General features: G+C 38.2%; 1 protein-coding gene across 2 annotated transcripts in view; it reads right to left on the bottom strand.

The window, feature by feature from the left end:
• VPS13B (vacuolar protein sorting 13 homolog B) overlaps nt 1-20227 on the bottom strand; it is a 762353-nt gene that overhangs the window by 94618 nt on the left and 647508 nt on the right. For both annotated transcript variants that reach the window (XM_021688693.1, XM_021688692.1), the window contains one exon: nt 8538-8734. In XM_021688693.1, the coding sequence (XP_021544368.1) occupies nt 8538-8734 (197 nt within the window). The remainder of the gene's footprint in view (nt 1-8537; nt 8735-20227) is intronic.

Here is a 20227-nt window from a genome sequence, read left to right as displayed (position 1 = left end):
TCAAAAACTAATGATGTAATGTATGGTGATTAACATAACATAATAAAATAAAAAAAAAAAACCCACAAAACCCAATACTTTCAGCGTCACCATAAAATGTTTCACTTTGTTTTACTTCTCCAGATTGTCCATATCCACAGGGCCATGAGTTAGTCAATCCTCTTTACTGGAGACTCACTAAATACTGTATTAGGTGCCATAAAAGTTATGACCACGTCCAGAAGAACCAAAATCCCACGGACAGTTACACTGCATGGGTCCTCTATTCACTTGCCCATCCTCCTACTGCCATTTTAAACAAGTAAAATCTCACTAAAAGGCACAGTGAAGGCATCTCTGGGAGGGAAGAAGCTGGTACATGGCAGCTGCTGATGTGCATGTGAAACGTGCTGCCTAGCCTCAGTGCTAGCTGAGGCATCACGGGAACTGGGGAGTGGGATGGCACAAGGGACATTCTGGTGACCGCGGACCACCGAATAGACGCTGCCCCATTCTCTCTCATCGTCCTCTGCCCTCTTCTTTCCAAATCCGAAATTTGTTCTAGAGCGATGGGAGCCTGGCTTCCAAGTCCCTGAGGGGCCTAGAGAAGAAACACTGATTTACAGTATCCTAGGGAGAACTATGACAGGAAAAACTAAGGAAATAAATCCTTGGTTTTATATCACCATCTAACCGATGATATAAAATATGTAGACATTTAGAAACATCATCAAATAGAACAACCACCCAGGTACAGGAAGGTCGGAAGTGCTGCCAGAGTAGAAACATAAGAGGAACTCAGGATGGCGTGAGGTGCATCACGTGGGATTGTCAGAGTGTGAATCTTCAGCTAAGTTTTGAAAGAGGTTGTGAAAAGCCTGGTGAAAATGAAAGCTAGAAGTATTCCAACACGTTTACTGAGTATTACAATTTTAAGATGTTTATAGTTATATGGTGGTATTTACTGCAATGTTAGTAAATCTCCAGTGCCTACAAAGAAACTACAAACTCTGGGGCAATTTGTTACTGATTAAATGTTATGTGCAAGGAATGCATCTAAGTATATGCTAAAGCTTCTATAAATGGGCATACTAATTTAAATAGCCTTCTAGGAATTTATCTGCGGAGTTACAAATAACAGATTTCATCGACTAGGTAAAATTAAAACTTGTATTTATTCAGAAAGAGCAAAATGTATTAGTTGTACATGTGTTTTATACATTTAAACTACTTTCAGAAGTTGTTAGAAATAGGGTACAATGTTAGTCAAAATATTATTAAAAATCCAGGAGAGAGTTCTATGAGATCAGTTTTAAAACAGTGAGTACACAATTTGAGGTGTTTATCTGAAGCATTTTTCTTGCCAACTACAATTTTTGACACTCCTGAGATTTTCCAAGATTTATTTTTCTATCTGGAGAGTAGCAGATAGTATAACATATTGAAAAAGGCTGCTAAAACAGGAGTATGTGCTATAATTTTTATTAATAACAAATTGATTAATTCTTTAGTTCTTCCTACGTTAAATATACATGTAAATTTTTAAAAAGAGATTTTTTTGGCTTTATGGTTAACAGACTCAAGTAGTTAGAAATATTCTTTCAATCTTAAAATCCTAACTAAAATGGTTGTTGAGTTAAGCTATATTTAAAAATTCAGACTTACTAAAAAATTAGTCATACCAAAATTAAAATTTCTTAATCACAAAATTAATATGGTGTATACAAACTGAATATACTTTAAATGTATTTTGAATCAGTGAAATGATAGTTTTTCAATACTCAACTTAATTTGATCATCATTATATATCATTTTAAAAGCAGCATATATATGCTTACCTCTTACACCAGGACTAAAAAGATGTAAGTGTAATAGAGCTAACCAGTCATAAATAGGAGAGGGATGACCCTGCTAGGGACACTTAGAGCAGCTATGTTTGCATAATTTCCTTAATCAGGTACAATGAACTCTGATCCAGATGTCAAAAGGAAAAACATAATTTATGAGATGTGTAATCAGCAGAAATAGAGAAGAAAGTAAAAGTGGTAACTCCGGGGGTAACACCTCTCAAACAATAAAACACAGAACTCAAGATTCAGTAGTTAGTTGAACTATCCCTAAGATCCTAATGGAAACTCAAATTCCTGGAAATATTCTAAAAAGTGGAAAATATGGCAGGAATTTTACATATCCACATCTGCATTTTAGCCAAAAGGTAACTTACCAACTGTCCTATAGAGGGGTGCCTGTAGATGGGTATCAACTCTTTAAACAATGAGTATTTTAGTAAGTCTGTGTTTTGATTGATTAATAGGCATCGCTGGGACCCAGGCACAATCTTTGAAGATTCACTCCTGGGGCCATTCTCGGGAAACCCTACAGCAGTGCAGGTACCCAACAATCTGACTTAACTGATGAAGGCTTGAGCTTTTCTCTGGATCCCTCCATAGGAAGAAGGCTTGTGTAATACAGCAAAATACAGCAGAGAGATTAAGCAGAGAATAACTGGGTGAAAGAACCTAGTGAAGATACTTGCACTTCTATCATTTATATTATAATCTTCAGCAAATTGTATTACCACCTGGCTAAATCTCATTTTTTTTCATCTGTAAAATGAGTACAGTAATTGAACAACTCTTTGAGTATTAAAGGAGATGCTGCATATGAACTGTTCAGTATAATATCTAACACTCATTAACTGAAAAAAATGCCATCCCTCTTTCTGGCTGGTAAGCAGGGTACCATACTGGTCACGCAGTTCAACGTTAATTGTTGGTGATTGCCTTTAGACCTAAGATGGGTCTTGTAATATCACACTGACGTTCATCTCACTGTGGCATGGTTTCTCAACGCTGGTTCACCTAATCTCCCTCCTGCCTACTGCAAAAACACTGCTCTGTCCATTCTGGGAGAGAGCTGCACCGTTAAGAGAAGACAGGGGAGGATGCCTGTCTCTTGCCCCAAGTCCTCTCTAGTCCTTAGAATCACCATTTTTTAAATGCTTTAACTCTAACCCAAAGTAAAAAATACACTTTTATTGTATTCTAGGTCACATATAAAACGGGTGGGGGGGCGGGAGGCAGGTTTACTAAAAATATGACACACGCTGATATTTTAAAAATTGTCATAAATATATAGATAACATAAATTTACTATTTAACCCAAGTGCACAGTTCAATGGCATTCAGTACATCTGCACTGTCGTACAACCATCAGCGTCCCCATCTCCAGAGGTTTTTCATCTTCCTGCACTCAAACTCTATACTCCTTAAACAAGAACTCCCCATCCCCCTCTCCCCCACTCCCTGATGAACACCATTCTACTCTGTCTCTAAAAATTTGCTACTCTTGGTATCTCATATAAGTGGAATTATACAATATTTGTCCTTTTCATACCAATATTTTTTTATTGTTTCCGTAGTGTAGTGGTTATCACGTTCGCCTCACACCAATATTTTTTTATTTTATTTAAAAAATTCCAGCTACAACCTGCTAAATTGATTTCATGACCCACTAATTGGGTTGTAATCCATGGCTTAAACAAACACAACAGGCTTAAACAGGCCCTCAGGTAAAGGACTCCTTTCTATCTGACTTTAAAAAGAGAGACTCTTCCACAGTTCCCAGACTAAGCACCATGACACAGAGACTTCTGAGTCATTTTAATATCATCAGCCTAGAACTTTAGGTGAGCCCCGAGGAAAACTGATTATTTTAGGGAATGTGTACATGGAAAAGGACTTGCTGGCAAAAGACCAACTCCTGGTGTTACATAGAGTTCAATCATCAACTAAAAGGAAATAGTAAAAGGCTTCAAAAAGACACTTGGGTAAAAATACAAGCATCCCTTCTACCCAACGTAGAGAAGGCAAAACTCAGGTTTATCCCCGGTAAAAAATATTCTGGTTTACACCTAAATGGTTTATGAAAATCAACAGTTTTAAAAATGGTACTCAACAAATTTAGGTACATCTAAAAGTACACATCCAAGCAGCCAAATGGAAGGGAAGAGTATTTGGAGGCGACAGTCATCTTCTTGGTAAGAGAAAGTTCAACTGGTGGAGAGAAGAGAAACAATCCAGAGACTTGATCATCATGATGCTCTTCGTCTAATTCCTCCACTGTCTATCTATGCAAGAATCAAGGCTTCGAAAAATGAAAGGCATCTCCTCTTTGAAAAAAAAAAAAAAAAAGCTGTTGACCACTGTCTCAAAGATTACCAAATATGACTGGATGGGGGCTTCTTTTATAAGATCTTTAGGGAGTAGGAGAGAATACTTTGTTGTGGCACATCCAAAAATGAAAGTACTCCAAAAATCTCACCAGAGTTTCAATTTTCATTGCGTGAAGGAAGAGCACCCTTAAGCCACTTGTTTTTCTAAGACACCTTCTTCTATTGACCACCATTTGGGGCGTGGGGATAAAAAGTCCTTATAAGTCATCTGCTTTCACATGTTCTAATGTTGTGAGAAATGACCATGCAATATGCACAACAAACCACCAAAGATTTGACACAGGTGAACACAGTTGAGCGTTATCAACTGGTAATAAAGTTAACTGAACCTATATATCAAGATCTGCAGTTATTATTGTGTTACATGATAGTTGCCTGTAATGTGTATAACTTTATAAAGTCACACACTTCTAGGATTTAGTCATTTGGCGTGAGGGTAAGAGGTGTGGGGAAACAAATTAGATGGTTGTTCTGGTCCATCAGAAGGCATCAAACTGATTCCAAACCCAGGGAACCTAGGAGAGTGGCCCAAAACCTGAGAGTTGGGCCCACCACTTTGTTTCCCTTTTTTTCCTTGTAGGGCCAGTTACTGGGTAAGAAACTATATATTCCAAATAGAGTGTGGAGTTGCTGGCTACCTTCTGTTTGCTCACTAGATCCCCACTTTCTCCCCTTCCCCATCCTCTTCTCTGCTGCTGGACTGTATCAACAAGCTGCTTTGTCCTCTGAGAGGACAGTGGAGTGAGGGTATGTATTCCCCTGGCTCCTTCAGGCCTAAGAATGGGATGGTTCCCCAGAATTCCTAGCCCGAGGGTTCTGTACCATCCCTTAATCCTGCCCACATTTCTGTAAATAGTCCTTTCATTAAACTCTCTATAATCTTCAAGTTTGAGTTTGCCTTCTGTTTCTTGTCAGGACCTAACTGAAAAAGGGGATTTATTTAGGCTTAAGCAATGGGCATGGGCAAATACATACATGATGAGATTAAAGATAAATAGCTGAAATGGATATCTTGATCAGGGCTTAAAAGCTGTATCTCTTACCTCCAGTCCAGTATGCAGCAAATAGGAGAAGTCTCCTAAAAGGTCAATACTGTAGTGGAAACTAAGCTTGAAGTTACTCTACTTCAAATGCTACCTTCAAAAAAACCCAATCATTACCAATCATTCCTTTTCATGTGATCAAGCAAACCACTGGTTAAAGATGGTGGGATGCAATTATTACAAATACACAGGCATTGAATTAAAGATAATACACCTGTATGGGATAAACAGACTAAGGTTTAAAAGATTGGCTCTTTTGTCTCCAGTCCTTTGTAATGAAGGATATCTGCCACCCTTTGGACAGGTTAGCTCCCATTCATTCCTTAAGGCTTCAGCTTAGAAATCAGTTTCTCAAAGCCAAATACCTGGTTGGTGATGAAGCCAGGACTTAAATCCAGGTCTTCTAACTCGGAATTCTCTATTAAATAGTGCTTGTATTTTTACATACATACAGTGATGCCATTACCACTGAGCGACCCTACCCTGTTGCAACTTTATGCCAATTGTGGGCAAGATGCTCTTTGCTTTTTCTTCCTCTTTTTTCTTATTAAGATTGAGCTTCATAGGACTTATTTTTATGAACTTTCTTCCTGGAATGCACAACAGTCTGATGCATATCCTTTTCAAACCACTGAGAATATTACTTATAAGGTAATCTCAAATCATAAAAGCATCAGGTTTTTGTCCAGTTCTAAATTTCTCATGACAGAATATACTGGAGCTAACTGCAGCAGTTTTCCTTCTGCATGAAATGCTGACATATTATTGAAGCACTAATGTTTTCTTTCTAGAAATTGGAAAAAATTTATTTACTGTCCCTTTTGAAAAGTGTCTTAGTAGGGTCTCATGAAGTTGACTTTTAAACCAACTCTTTAATTTCATAAATATCAAATTCTATCTGAAAAATGGTTAATGTCAAACAAAGCAAGTTCAATTGTGAAATACTAGGTAACTTGAAAAATGCCAGGTGAGGACAAAAGATCTGTGATTACAATGTCAAAAGCTTGGTGAATAATTGCCTGAATTTGATTGTCTGCATAAATTTCCATTCCCTAAAGGTTCCACCTTTCTGTAGTGCTAAGCTTACCACAAAAGTAATTTTTATGAATGTTTCAGATTCAGAGGAATTAACCTTGTCGAAAATGCTTCTTTCAATGCTGAAAATGCATTCTTTCATAATTAGAATCAAGAAATGATTTCTAACTTGATACTATTAATGAAACTCAGATTAAAAACATTTTTGTTACTTACAGCTCTATTTTCTGAGATTTCCTGGTTTCTGACTAGGTAACCTGTACTTAGAATAGGCAATCTTCCTATGCATTTGCTAACTCCTCACGGGATGGGTATTCTTTTCATTGCTGCATTCCACATATAAGTGAAATTAAGATCCCACTCCTCTAATATATTTTTGCTAGTTATAATCAGTAGGTAATATAAAAAAGGAAGGTAATTATTCTTGAAGAGCCACATGACCTAGAAATAGGATATATAAAGTATAAAACATATTATTATTAAGCACACGAAGTAATCACTGGAAAAGACTGTGAGGCTACTGTTAAAATGTTAAAGAGGTTATCAGTGTGATATGACCATGGGTGATGGCATTCTCTTTATTTTCCAAATGCTCTTCAATGAACATATAGTATTATTAATAAAAAAAAAAAAGAGAAAGCATTCACAACTCTTTATAATATAAAGTAGGAATCAGAACATGAAATGATGTGCTATGATTATAACCTTGTGAAGGTATACATACAGTCATGGGCAAAAATAAAAGTAACACAGAAAAGAGAAAACAGTTGATTTGTGGATGTTATGAATGATGGATGTTTTTTCTCTTTGTTAGTGCCAGAATGTTGTTTGGGGAGAGAAAAGGAGGGATTATATAAAAGGAATAAGATAATGCTAAAGCCAGTTCCTCAGGAGAACTGGAAGGCAGGACATTGAGAGTGACAGACAACAAGATGGGCCTGAGCTCATGGTACATGCATTATCATATGACCCAAGAAAACTATTCCACTGACTGTGGTTTAGTATCTTTTTCTTGTCTTTTGTGGGAGCATGAACAGGAAGGCTTAACCAATAGGGATATGTAAATGAGAAGACGTGCTGAAGAATAGGTTACTGAAGCCAATTTTTTTTCTACTCTTGTTAGTGGATGTATCAAGCAGGCAAACATTGAAAATAGGGACAGTCTGGCCCTCTTTTGCCACTAACCAGATATCCTGTAGGAGGTGTGGGACAGGAAGTTGTGGGGGCATGACACAGAACACCTGAAGTCTACAGCTCTAGAGATTCATTATGGCCAAATACAATGTAGAGCTATCTAGAAATCCTTTGGATAGAAGTCATTTTGGTTAGCCAAGTTTTTCTAATGTCTAGAGGTCTTTTAAAGTTTTTTTTTAAACCACTTAAGAGGGGCGCCTGGGTGGCTCATTCTGTTAAGCATCTGCCTTCGGCTCAGGTCATGATCCCGGGGTCCTGGGATCGAGTCCCGCTTCGGGCTCCCTGCTCAGCGGGGAGTCTGCTTCTCCCTCTTCCTCTGCTGCTCCCCCACCTTGTGCTCTCTCCCTCAAATAAATAAATAAAATCTCTGAGAAAAAAATAAAACCACTTAAGAAAGAAATATTTCCAAAATTTATCTTTTTAGAAGGAGACAATACAATTTATTTAACCTCTCTCTTAATGCTCCAGGGTTATCATTAACATATATTGTTTACTGTGTCATTCAGAGTCTGTTGAGGAATTGGGGTGCCTGGGTGGCTCAGTCGTTAAGCGTCTGCCTTCGGCTCAGGTCATGATCCCAGGGTCCTGGGATCGAGCCCCACATCGGGCTCCCTGCTCAGCAGGAAGCCTGCTTCTTCCTCTCCCACTCGCCCTGCCTGTGTTCCCTCTCTCCTCTGTCAAATAAACAAATAAAATCTTAAAAAAAAAAAAAAAGAATCTGTTGAGGAATTAATGGTTCTTTTCTTTATATTTTTTGTTTAGGATGACTCGATTTTTTTTTGGTAGTTTGTTTTTTGCACTTTTTGTTTTTATACTTAAGGAACAGGTTCTTACTGCGAGGGCTCACAGGGCTATATTATGCATACAACACAGGATTTTTAGTACTCAGACTTTGCTATATCAGCTTGTCTTATGTCCTAGTTCTCATCTGTAGTTCACACAGATGCAGCTGCTAGCCAGCTGAGATCCGGCTAAGAGAGGGGTCACTAGATACGAGGACTTGATGACTGTTTCCCAGTATAATGTCACTATTTCATTTTTCGCCGAGTTACCTTTGGTCATCAGCACCATTTTGACTGCTGTTCAGGACAATTCTCCAAAGATCCGAGGATACCAGTTTCTTCTGGTCACTCACAAGATTGATATCCGGCAACTGCAGTTCACACACTTTGCTTTCAGACAGACTGAATTCTTGAAATGCAACAAAAACCTTCTGGAGTTCATCCCAGTATTCCAAACTACACGGAATCTATATTAAAATAAGGAAGATTTTAGAAGTTGCAAAAGAAACTATGATACAGTTCTATATTTGTTGAAATGCAAATTAAACCACAGAAGTTATAACATGAATAAGACTTTTAAAAAGGGATAAGTCTGTAGAAGACAGTTTAGAATTTCTTTTCATAGTTATATTCACCCTGCTTACCTACCTTTTTTTTATTATTATATTATGTTAATCCCCATACCTTACATCATTGGTTTTAGATGTAGTGTTCCATGATTCATTGTTTGCATATAACACCCAGTGCTCCATGCAGAACGTGCCCTCTTTAATACCCATCACCAGGCTAACCTATCCCCCCACCGTCCTCCCCTCTAGCCTACTTTATTTTAAAAGACCCATTCAAGAATAATATGTGAAAACAGCCAAGAAAGTTTTTAAATAAAAGAGAAAAAAGGAGGAACAAATTCTACCAGGTGTTAAGTGTCTTATAAGGCTATGGCAGTTAAAAGATAAGGTTTGAGTAGTAGCCTACAAATAGATTAAAAGAAATAGAATAAAAAATAGTATAAGATATAAGTACAGATAAGTTTTAGTTTGTAAGGAAGATACCATTTCAAACAAGTAGGGAGAGACAGGAAATGTGGTTGCAAGAACTGTCTAGCCATTTGGTAAAACCAAAATGGGTCCCTACATCATTCCTACATGAAAGTAGATTCCGAAAGGATCAAAATGTTAGAGGCCCAAACTGAAAGCATAAGAGAAAAAAAATCGGTTAACATCTTTATCATAATAGGGCAGCTTTTTATAAGTATGGCATGAAACCCACTGAAGAAAAAAACGCCCACAAAACTACAGTGGATAAAATCAAATTAAAAAAAAAAGGCAAACTAGGGTAGGATAAGTGATATTCAATGATAGATCCAGGAATAATTGTTGTGGTAGCAGAGAGTGCTTACAAATCAATGAGAAAATGATAAATAAGCATACAGAAAAATAAGAAAAGGAAGATGCTGGAAAAGGCAATTAGCCATGGGCCCTGAACTTCCCTGCATGTTACTGCTAGGTATGAACAGGATGCAAGGCCCTGAAAGCTGTTAACTGGGGCTAGTTCTTAGGTTGTGTTTACAGAGAACAACCTTGAGGGATGTGGGAAAGTCTCTCTCCAGGACAAAGAGCAGACTCACTCTAAAGGGGGTGGATTTGACAAGCTCCATGCTCCTTGGCTGTGCCACATACCTACTGCATGCATACCATCTCCCTGAGGGCCCTTCTGCATTGCCCGCGTGGGACCTGGGGGCAAGAGGAACCAATGCAAACATGGTGCTCATGTTACTTGCGCCCAGAGTAATAGTGTTCTTTGTTTCTGACCCATGAGTCTTATGTCCTCTGCCAGAAGCCACGAAACACTAGCAGGCTGATTCATTAGCTTGCATATGGTAAATTCGCAGACTCTGACAGTAATTAGTTCACAGAAAAACAAAAGTAACTGGCCAGTAAGCATGAAAAGATACTCAACTTCACTAATACTTAAATTCAAATTTAAGTTAATAACATAATATTTTTAATTTATTACTCTGGCAGTTTTAAGAACTGACAGTTCCAATTTCTGCACAGGTGTGGTTATATTAAGCATTTCCACCCAATATATTTGGAGGGTAATTTGGCAATATCTATTAAATGCTTGGAAGTATATGCCTAGGAATCTATTTACAGAGATTCCAATGCAAGTGTGTATTTATTTCAGCACTGGGTGTATTAGTAAGAAATTAGAAATGACTCAAATATCCATTAATAGGGGATTAAATATCACAGGCAGATCTATAGAATGGATTACTATACAACCATTAAAACGAATAAGGAATATCTATATATACGAACACAAAAGGCATCCAAGATATATCACTAAATTAAAAAAAAAAAGCTTTAAAATAGAACATGTGAGTTAATTCCATTTGTCTTAAAAAAAAAAAAAGGACTGGGCTCAGGTGTGCCTTTTCTTTCGGAAGCATTCCCTAATTACCATCCTCAGAGCTGGTCGCTGCCTCCTTTGTGTCACTTCTATATCTAACACACTCCTCTATCATAAAACTCATTACACTTTGCAAGTCCCTATTTACATGTTTGTCTCCTTTAGTCAACTCTGAGATCCTTGATGCAAAAATGACACATTATTTAAAAAAATTTTCTTAGCATCGAACAGTTTTTGGGACATAAAGGATTTTTTTTTTAAGATTTTATTTATTTATTTGACAGAGAGAGAGAGACAGAGAGACAGAGAGAGAGCAGGAACACAAGCAGGGGGAGTGGGAGAGGGAGAAGCAGCCTTCCCGCTGAGCAGGGAGCCCGACGCTGGGTTCAATCCCAGGACCCTGGGATCATGACCTGAGCTGAAGGCAGACGCTTAATGACTGAGCCACCCAGACACCCCAGGAGGGGGAGCCCGACTCAGGGGGGCCCTACGCGGGGAGCCCTATGCTGGGCTCTATCCCAGGACCCTGGGATCATGACCTGAGCCAAAGGCAGATGCTTAATGACTGAGCCACCCAGGCACCCTGGGACATAAAGGATCTTAACAGAAGATTCCTGAATGAATAGATTTCTCCTTAACCTTTCTTTTCTAAATAAGTGATTCCTAATCTTTCAGTGGGATAAATTTTACCTCTCCACCCATAACAGTTTCTTTTCTTTAAAGAGGGATTTGAGCATCCGTGTATGGAGAGATGCTTACTGGGAAAAACGGGAACAAAATGGATATGCATAAGAGGCTGACGGGGATGAAATAGAAGGGTATGTTCTGTTTAGTGATGAGTACAAGTAACACATTCATAGTAATCCACTTTTACCTACCATTTCTTGAAATTCGCTCCCTTCTTGCTTTCCATGATATACTTCTTTTTAACTTTACCCTCTCTGGGTCTTTGTTCCTATATTCTCTCTTAGCCTAAAACACCTGTACACCCCTTCATTTCCCATTGTCTCATATTTAAATCCTTCCCATCTATCAAGGTCCAAATGAAATACCACCTTTCTTTGAGCCTTTTCACCTCCCCAGATGGAGAAATGCTCTCCTTTTTCTGAACTCCAACAGTTTTTTAAAAGGGAATCTGTTTCATAGCTCTTATCACTGTATACCTCATGTTATAGTTATTTCTATACATGACATCTTCCCCGGTAGGCACATTCCTTGAGGGAATGATTTCCATTTGGCTAAGCTTTGGGTTTTCATAGCACCTGGCAAAGTGTATATAGTGAATGTTCAAAAAGAAAGTTGCTGAATGAATGAATAATTCATGAATGAATGAATGAATATACACATTCTGGGTGATTCAGTCCATCTCTGGCACATTAAAAATTCTCCACAAAGAAGTACAGAAGATAAAAGCATGAACTTTGGAGTCAGACCTAATGGGATTCAATTCCTAGCTCCATTAGCTATGAGTTCTTGGGCAAATTAATTTCTCCAACATCAGTTTCTTTATTTCTAAAAAGGAGATAGTAACAGAACTATCTCAGGAATTGTGAGAATCAAAAAAGACAAAGCATCTCATATAATAGCACATAGTAAAAGCTTAAAAAATGTTAGCCATGTTACTGATTGACTGTATGAGTTCTAGTAATTTGGGGGTGGAGTCTTCTGGGTTTTCCACATAAAGTATCATGTCATTTGTGAAAAGAGAGAGTTTGACTTCTTTGCTAATTTGAATACCTTTTATTTCTTTTTGTTGTCTGATTGCTGTTGCTAGGACTTCTAGTACTATGTTGAACAACAGAGGCGAGAGTGGGCATCCTTGACGTGTTCCTGATCTTAAGGGAAAGGCTCTCAGCTTTTCCCCACTGAGGATGATATTCACTGTGGGTTTTTCATAGATGGATTTTATGAACTTGAGGAATGTTCCCTCTATCCCTAAACTCTGAAGATTTTTAATCAGGAAAGGATGCTGTATTTTGTCAAATGCTTTTTCTGCATCAATTGAGAGGACCATATGGTTCTTCTCCCTCCTCTTATTAATGTGTTCTATCACATTGATTGATTGGCAAATGTTGAACCACCCTTGCATCCCGGGGATAAATCCCACTTGGTTGTGGTGGATGATCCTTTTAATGTATTGTTGGATCGTATTAGGTAGGATTTTGTTGAGGATTTTGGAATCCATATTCATCAGGGATATCCGTCTGAAATTCTCCTTTTATACGGGGTCTTTGCCTGGTTTGGGGATTAAGGTAATGCTGGCCTCACAGAATGAGTCTGGAAGCTTTCCTTCTGTTTCTATTTTTTGAAACAGCTTCAGGGGAATAGGTATTATTTCGTCTTTGGTAGAATTCCCCAGGGAATCCGTCAGGCCCTGGACTCTTGTTTTTTGGGAGGTTTTTGATCACTGCTTCAATCTTGTTACTGGTTTTTGGCCTATTCAGGTTGTCAATTTCTGCACTAGCCAAACTGTGGAAAGAGCCGAGATGCCCTTCAACAGATGAATGGATAAAGAAGATGTGGTCCATATATACAATGGAATATTACTCAGCCATCAGAAAGGATGAATACCCAACTTTTACATCAACATGGATGGGACTGGAGGAGATTATGCTGAGTGAAATAAGTCAAGCAGAGAAAGTCAATTATCATACGGTTTCACTTATTTGTGGAACATAAGGAATAGCATAGAGGACATTAGGAAAAGGAAGGGAAAAAATGAAGGGGGGGAGAATTGGAGGGGGAGACAAAGCATGAGAGACGATGGACTCTGAGAAACAAACTGAGGGTTCTAGAGGGGAGGGGGGTGGGGGGATACATTAGCCCGGTGATGGGTATTAAGGAGGGCACGTACTGCATGGAGCACTGGGTGTTATATGAAAACAATGAATTGTGGATCACTACATCAAAAACTAATAATGTATTGTATGGTGACTAATGCTCACAGAACGTTTATGAAGCTTGGGTGTCTTTATCAGGAGCTGTGAGGTTGCGATCAAGGGTCTTACTTGCCAGATTTCTTAACGATGGGTTGGGCTTGTGAGAAGAAAATAATAAGCCTTGAACCTGGATATTCAGGAACACTGTAATCATAGTTCAATATAGTTTTCTGCTGCACATCTACTAAAATGTGGCCCTCCGTGTTGGCTATGACTTAAGAGATAAAGGAATATCTCATTGCTTATCTCCCCCCTGGACTGCCAATGAGTCAGTCCTTTGGTTTAGGACAGTCATAACCAGAGGTGGCTAAGATGTGGGAAGGGTTAAGATGAGGAAGAGGGCAAATGAGTTTAGAAAAAGCATATTTACAAACCTATTGTTTTTTTGTAATGCAAATAATAGAATGTAAAGTTAAAAATTATATTCTTGGTAGACAGGTTCCACAGAAAATAGAGTGAAAAGACAAGACTTGTTTCTGGTATTGTCTCTAGAATTCTCCATTAAAATTAATATATAATAGCTTATGAATATTGGCTGTCACATTGGAAAGCAGAGTGGGGCTTTAAGGAAAAAAAATCTAGTAAGTTTTGATGTGCAAGGCGAGGGTTGGAATAGGTCCATAATATAAGGCAATCCAAGCTGGGAACCATTGTGGGAAGCCATGAGCAGCAGTTTAAGGGCAATGAAAGTGGACTGTACCAACACTGGCACTTAGGGGAGGAGTTGTGAAGAGTTCAAAAAGAGAGATTTGGAAGAGAGTCAAAGACAAACTTTACTTCGTTCACAACTCTGTGTGAGGCTGGCTCTGTGGTTACATACTTCAATCTGAACATTACAGACAGCTCTGAAAATTCAGAAAACAATAGAAAACTACTATAGAAATAAATCCCCAAATATGTCAGCTATGTGTTTGTCAGGATTTTCCTTCGTACACCCTATTTTCCTTGGTTAACAAAGGGGTATTAATAAATTCACTCCAAATAAACTTCTGTTGAAAAAATTTTACATTGTATGTCTGTAAGTACATTTGCAAAAGCATGTTTGATCCCTTCGCTCATTATAAGGATGTATTTGTCTTCAAAACTTCTGATGAAAAGCTAAAATGAGTACAATTAGTATTTTAAAGGCAATTTTAGTCAATTGTCCATTCAGACACACATTGAGCCATAAATTTATAAACCATACAGATAGAATCTTTGTATTTTATTTCTCCATCATAAAATGTCTTTCTGGTATGACACTCCCATAAGGATGAAATCCCTAAGTCACTGCTCTACAACTTGAGCAGCTTATTTAATGACTCTGAGCCTCAGTTTCCTCATTTGTGAAATGTAGGTAATAAAAACTATTGTTTTTAGGCCAGGTTAAGAGTTTTTGACTTTACCTTCACATCAATGGGATATCTTTGAAGAGTTTTAAGCAAAGAAGTAATGAGTCAAATGTATGTTTATTTTAAAAGCTTCTGGATACTGTATAGAGAGTGGATTAAAAAGAGGGCAAGCCTGGATGTGAAGGACCAGGCAGGAAGCAAGTACAGTGGTCTACACCTACAGTATGGTTGGTGGCAGCAGAGTGATGTGTGGGAGATTCTTGGGACATAAACATTTATCGACTGATTAGATACAAGGAGAGGGAGGTGTCAAGGATGACTCCCAGGTTTCTGGCCCGAGCAACTGTGTGGACGCTGAGGTCATTTACTGAGTTGGGTAAGACTGAGCTGTCCCACTGGCGAGTAGGTTTGTGGTATACATGGGGTAGAAGAGGGGAGATCATGAGTTCATTTTTAGGCAAGCTGAGTTAGACGAAGCAATAAGCTATTCAAGTGGAAATCTGGAGTAAGGAGTTGGCTATTCTGAAGAGTGGAAGAGGGAGTTAATGTGTTGATACACAGCTTTAGGTTTGTCCAGCCTTAGCCTTTTGTCAGGAGAGTGTCATGGAAAGACAAAGCATCAAAGTTCAGGGTATTTATTTGCAAGAGGGTGTTTTAAATGATGAAGTAAGAATATAAGCTGGTTAAAAGGGGATGAGAAAATAGAGTGAGCTGACGGACAGGGAGAAAGAAGGGATAGGTTTATTTATAGTTTAACGAATGACCATAGTGGAGCTTGCTGAGTGAGCAGGCTGGAGAGACAGTCCACAAGTGAGATGAGAGGCTGGAATGAGTGACTTAGGAGGCAGAACAGTTTGGGATGACGACAAGGTCCAGGGCTTGTGTGAGAGTGAGTAGTTACATGTTGTGAAGATCACTAGAGTGAGGAGATCAAGCTGGGGTGTTGGCTGGGTCATTTGTAAGGATGTTGATGTCGGTGGGGAGTGGGCTAAATGGGTGACGGGTACTGAGGGGGGCACTTGTAATGAGCACTGGGTGTTGTATGTAAGTGATGAATCACTAAATTCTATTCCTGAAACTAATATTACACTATATGTTAACTAGAATTTAAATAAAAACTTGAAAGAAAAAAAAAAAAACCATGGGCCAGAGACTTCTGAGAATTAGGGAGAGTGACCAAAAAGTTAGTAGATGACAACAACAAAGAGGGGTGGGGAGGACAAATAATTAGATGGAAGGAGTCTCAAAGGAGCAGGGAGATTTTACAGGAGGGTAGAAGAGTAAAGGCAAGTGGCATTGGTGAGCAAGAACATCTTATCTCCTGACCTTGAGGTAAAAAGAGATGTGAGGGAATGAACAGTCTCCACCTCAGAGGGTTACAATGCTGCACAGAGTTCCAGGGGAACGGCAAGATTTTTATCTAAGGTAAAGGGGGAGGGGAAATACCTGAAGAAGAGATTGAGGTTTAGGGGAGTTCACTACTCATAGATCAAGTGTTCCAGAGTGCTCAGTGGAAGGGTTTGGGAGGTAGAAGAGAGGAGGTTGGTGAGAAGAGGAAAAAGGGATGCAAATCAGTGTCTACCCAAGAGGGGATAATTCTCTGGGGCGCCTGGGTGACTCAGTTGGTTAAGTGTCTGCCTTCAGCTCAGGTCATAATCACAGAGTTCTGGGATCAAGTTCCACATCGGGCTCCCGGCTCAGGGCAGAATCTGCTTCTCCCTTTCCCTCTGCCCCTCCCCTCACTCCTGTGTGCTCTCTCCCTCTCTGTCAAATAAATAAATAAATAAAACCTTTTTTTCTTTTTTTTAAAAAGAGTGGATAAATCTCCTAGTTCGGGTAGTGACTAGGAGAAAGGAAGAGAGGCATGTGTTGGAACAGAGTCCTGATTTAGGAGGGTTAAAGACAATGGTTGTGGTTCTAAAAGTTAGCCTACTGTTCCCTCCTGAGGTCTGGCTTGCATTCTGTGTGTTCTCTGAGAAGGATTCTTAAAGAACTCCAGCCATTTCGCCAGTGAATTCATAGCACAAAGTCCGATATATGGTGTACGCTTAATAAAGTTTTTAAATTAATGAATGAAGATAGGTGCTGAAAAGTTAACACTTTTACCTTCCTAAACAGTCTCCTATTCTACAAAGATCTTGTATTATACACCGAGCCCTTCCATTTTATTCTGCAATCACACCCACTTTTTACAAACTTTTCATTAGCTCACTAATCTTCCTTTGCCTTTCAGTTAGGAACTGACATTGCCCCGCTAATCTCTAGGTTAGTAGTAACACAATTAAACTAAAAATTGAATGTAGTCATATTGTGCTTCATATGGTAGCAATTAATTATTCTCATGGAATAACTCTGAGCTCTGTCTTGTGTGATCTATTTAAATAACTTTATTATGTGCTTTTAGGTTTGAAAGAGATGATGTGAATGATCTTTAGTTACATATCTATAACTGAGGATTTATTATTAATGTCTGTGTTGAATAACTTGAAGGAAAGAGGACTATTCCAAGGAAGTTTGGTTGCCAAAAAATAGTTTAGAAAGCTTCAATATCTAATACTGAGTCATGGGAAGTGGGAACAAGTAAATTGGTTTCACTGGAAAACATTCCACATGTAACACATGGTATATTTCAAATGACTGTCAAGATTATATATTTTTTTATAACATTTTGTTTTCCTATCCATTATTTGACAGAATCTAAAAAATTAGCCAGCCATACATAATAAACTGTACTCTAAGCATATGTGGTCTTTGCATATGAATATATTTTAGGTTGTATATCTGCCAGTTGGTAAGAGTACATGTATTTTTGCACTTAAAATGTTATTCCACAATTTGTTTCCATTTGATGGCTAATTTGGGAAGATTTGCATGTGTGTTGGCTATTTAAAAATATTTCTGGTACAAAGAATATTTTGGCACTTAATTTGTTTTTATTACTTAATAGCACTGCCAAGACTATTAGCAAGGTTGCAAGTGCCCATCTGTCCTCATAGATAAATAGCTCTGATTGCTTTGTGCAGGGGCTGCTGAAGCTGGGCCATTGCCCCTTTGCCCACTCAGTCACACTAAGCAACCTAGGAAAGGGATACAGAGAAAGTGTCTTCCCTGTATTTATGTGTATAATAAAGAGTTGGTAGAGAAGAGGAGATCTAGCAAGTGATGTGTTCTATCAGTCTTGCTTCAATTGTCTTTTAGTTTGTATTAGACAAAACAGAGGCAGAGTAGCTGTGTAGGGCTGGTTAGTGAGTACAAAGCTGGAACCTTCATTCAGGACTAAGTAAAGCCTGGTTGTAGCAGAGGACACCATCTTTATTACTCCTCCCACTGATTTTCCAGATTTCCCAGGATGCCAAGTCAACAGATGATTAGAGTAGGGGAAGAACAAACTGCTTTTCCACCATCACCCTTATTTTTGTAACAATAATACTGATGGCAGCTGTGGTAGAAGAAACTACTTGTAAATAGCCCTTCGCAATTTACAAAGATTTTTCTTATACACTATCTTAGTGAGGAAAATATTATTCCCACTTTAAAGTTAACTGTGACTCAGAGAAGTCAAGGAAATGTGCAGGAAATGAAACATATCATGTTCAAGAACACACATTTAATAAGATAGACCTACTGGCTATAAATCCTATGCTCTTCAACTCATTACCTTTAAAGAAGAAAAACACATCTCATAACGTGTCATTTACAATTTCCATGTTCCCATTTCTTTAAAGTGGATTCTTAGGAAGAAATCTGAATGTGAAATCATTTTGATCTTTATCATTTATCCCAGTCTTTTAGGTTACTTGATTTGGCAAATGTTTTCTCTTTAGGTTTTTACTCTCAGCACTTTGAATATGTTATTTCTCTGCCTCTGGCCTACATGGTTGCTGATGAGAAATCAGTTGTTGATCTTAGTGATTATCCTATATATATATATATATATATATATATATATATATATATATGATGAGTCAAAAAGTTGTCTTTTGACAGTTTGATTGGGTTTGGTGTGGAAATCTTTGAGTTTATTCTACCTGGAGTTCACTGAGCTGTTGGATCTGTACACTAATGTTTTCATCAAATTTGGAAGTGTTCAGTCATTATTTCTTCAAATATTCTTTCTCTTTCCTCTCCTTCTAGGATTCCTGTCATGCATATCTTGATACACTTGATGGTATTCCTCAGGTCTCTGAGGCTCTGTTCATTGTCTTAATTCTTTTTTCATTCTGTTCTTCAGACTCAATAATCTCAACCAACCTATCTTTTTTTAAAGTTTTTTATTGTTATGTTAATCACCACATTAGTTTTTGATGTAGTGTTCCAACCAACCTATCTTTAAGCTTACTAATTTTTTCTTCCCTACTCAAATCTGCTGTTGAGCCCCTCTAGTAAATTTTTTCATTTCAGTTACTATACTTTTTAACTCTGAGATTTCTATTTGTTTCTTTTTTCTTTATTATATCTATCTCATTATTGATATATTTGGTGCAAAGTCCTTCTCGTACTTCCCTTTAGTTCCTTAGACATGGCTTTCTTTAGATTCTTAAACATATTTAAAATAGGTGGCTAAAGTCTTTGTCTAGCAAGGTCAACAGGTGGACCAGTGAGGGACAGACTCTATTGACTGCTTTTCCCATATACTGGCCATACTTTGTTTCTCTGCATATCACATATATTTTTGTTGAAAATTGGACATTTAAAATGATACAAAATTTTATTATGCTAATGACTATTAACTCTGTTACTATTATATTGTTAATAAATAGTGGCAACTGTGGAAATCAGATTCTCTCCCTTGCCCGAGGCTTTTTGTCATTGCTATTTGTTGTAATTGTTGTTTGTGTTTAGTAACATTTATGAACCAATTTTAAAAAGTATGTATTCTTTGTTGTGTGGCCACTGAAGTCTCTACTTGGTGAGCTTAGTGGTCAGTTAACGATTAGAGATTTCCTTAATAGTCTAGAACCAATAAGCCCCTGAGTCTGCTGAGATGCTCTTTGTGCCTACTGAGGCATGCTTTCAACTCTACCTTAGGCTTCCCTTCCTGCATGCGCAGAGCCTTAAGGTTAGCCAGAGGTGAGAGTGTAGGGCCTTCTCGGGTCAGTGTCATGCATGTGCAGAGCCCGAGGCAAGTACACAGCCTAAGCATGCGTATGCTGTTTTGGTTTCCCAGGTATCTGTTGGAGCTTTTCAAAGCCTCTGTAAACATCTCATTCTGCAGCTTTCCCTTTTAAACTTTTTGGTTAGCTTAAAAGTTTATCTGTTATCCACTGCCTTAAGCAGC

The sequence above is a fragment of the Neomonachus schauinslandi genome, chromosome 4 (assembly GCF_002201575.2).
Source record: "Neomonachus schauinslandi chromosome 4, ASM220157v2, whole genome shotgun sequence".
NCBI lineage: Eukaryota > Metazoa > Chordata > Mammalia > Carnivora > Phocidae > Neomonachus > Neomonachus schauinslandi.
This window is presented reverse-complemented; position numbering and strand designations above follow the sequence as displayed.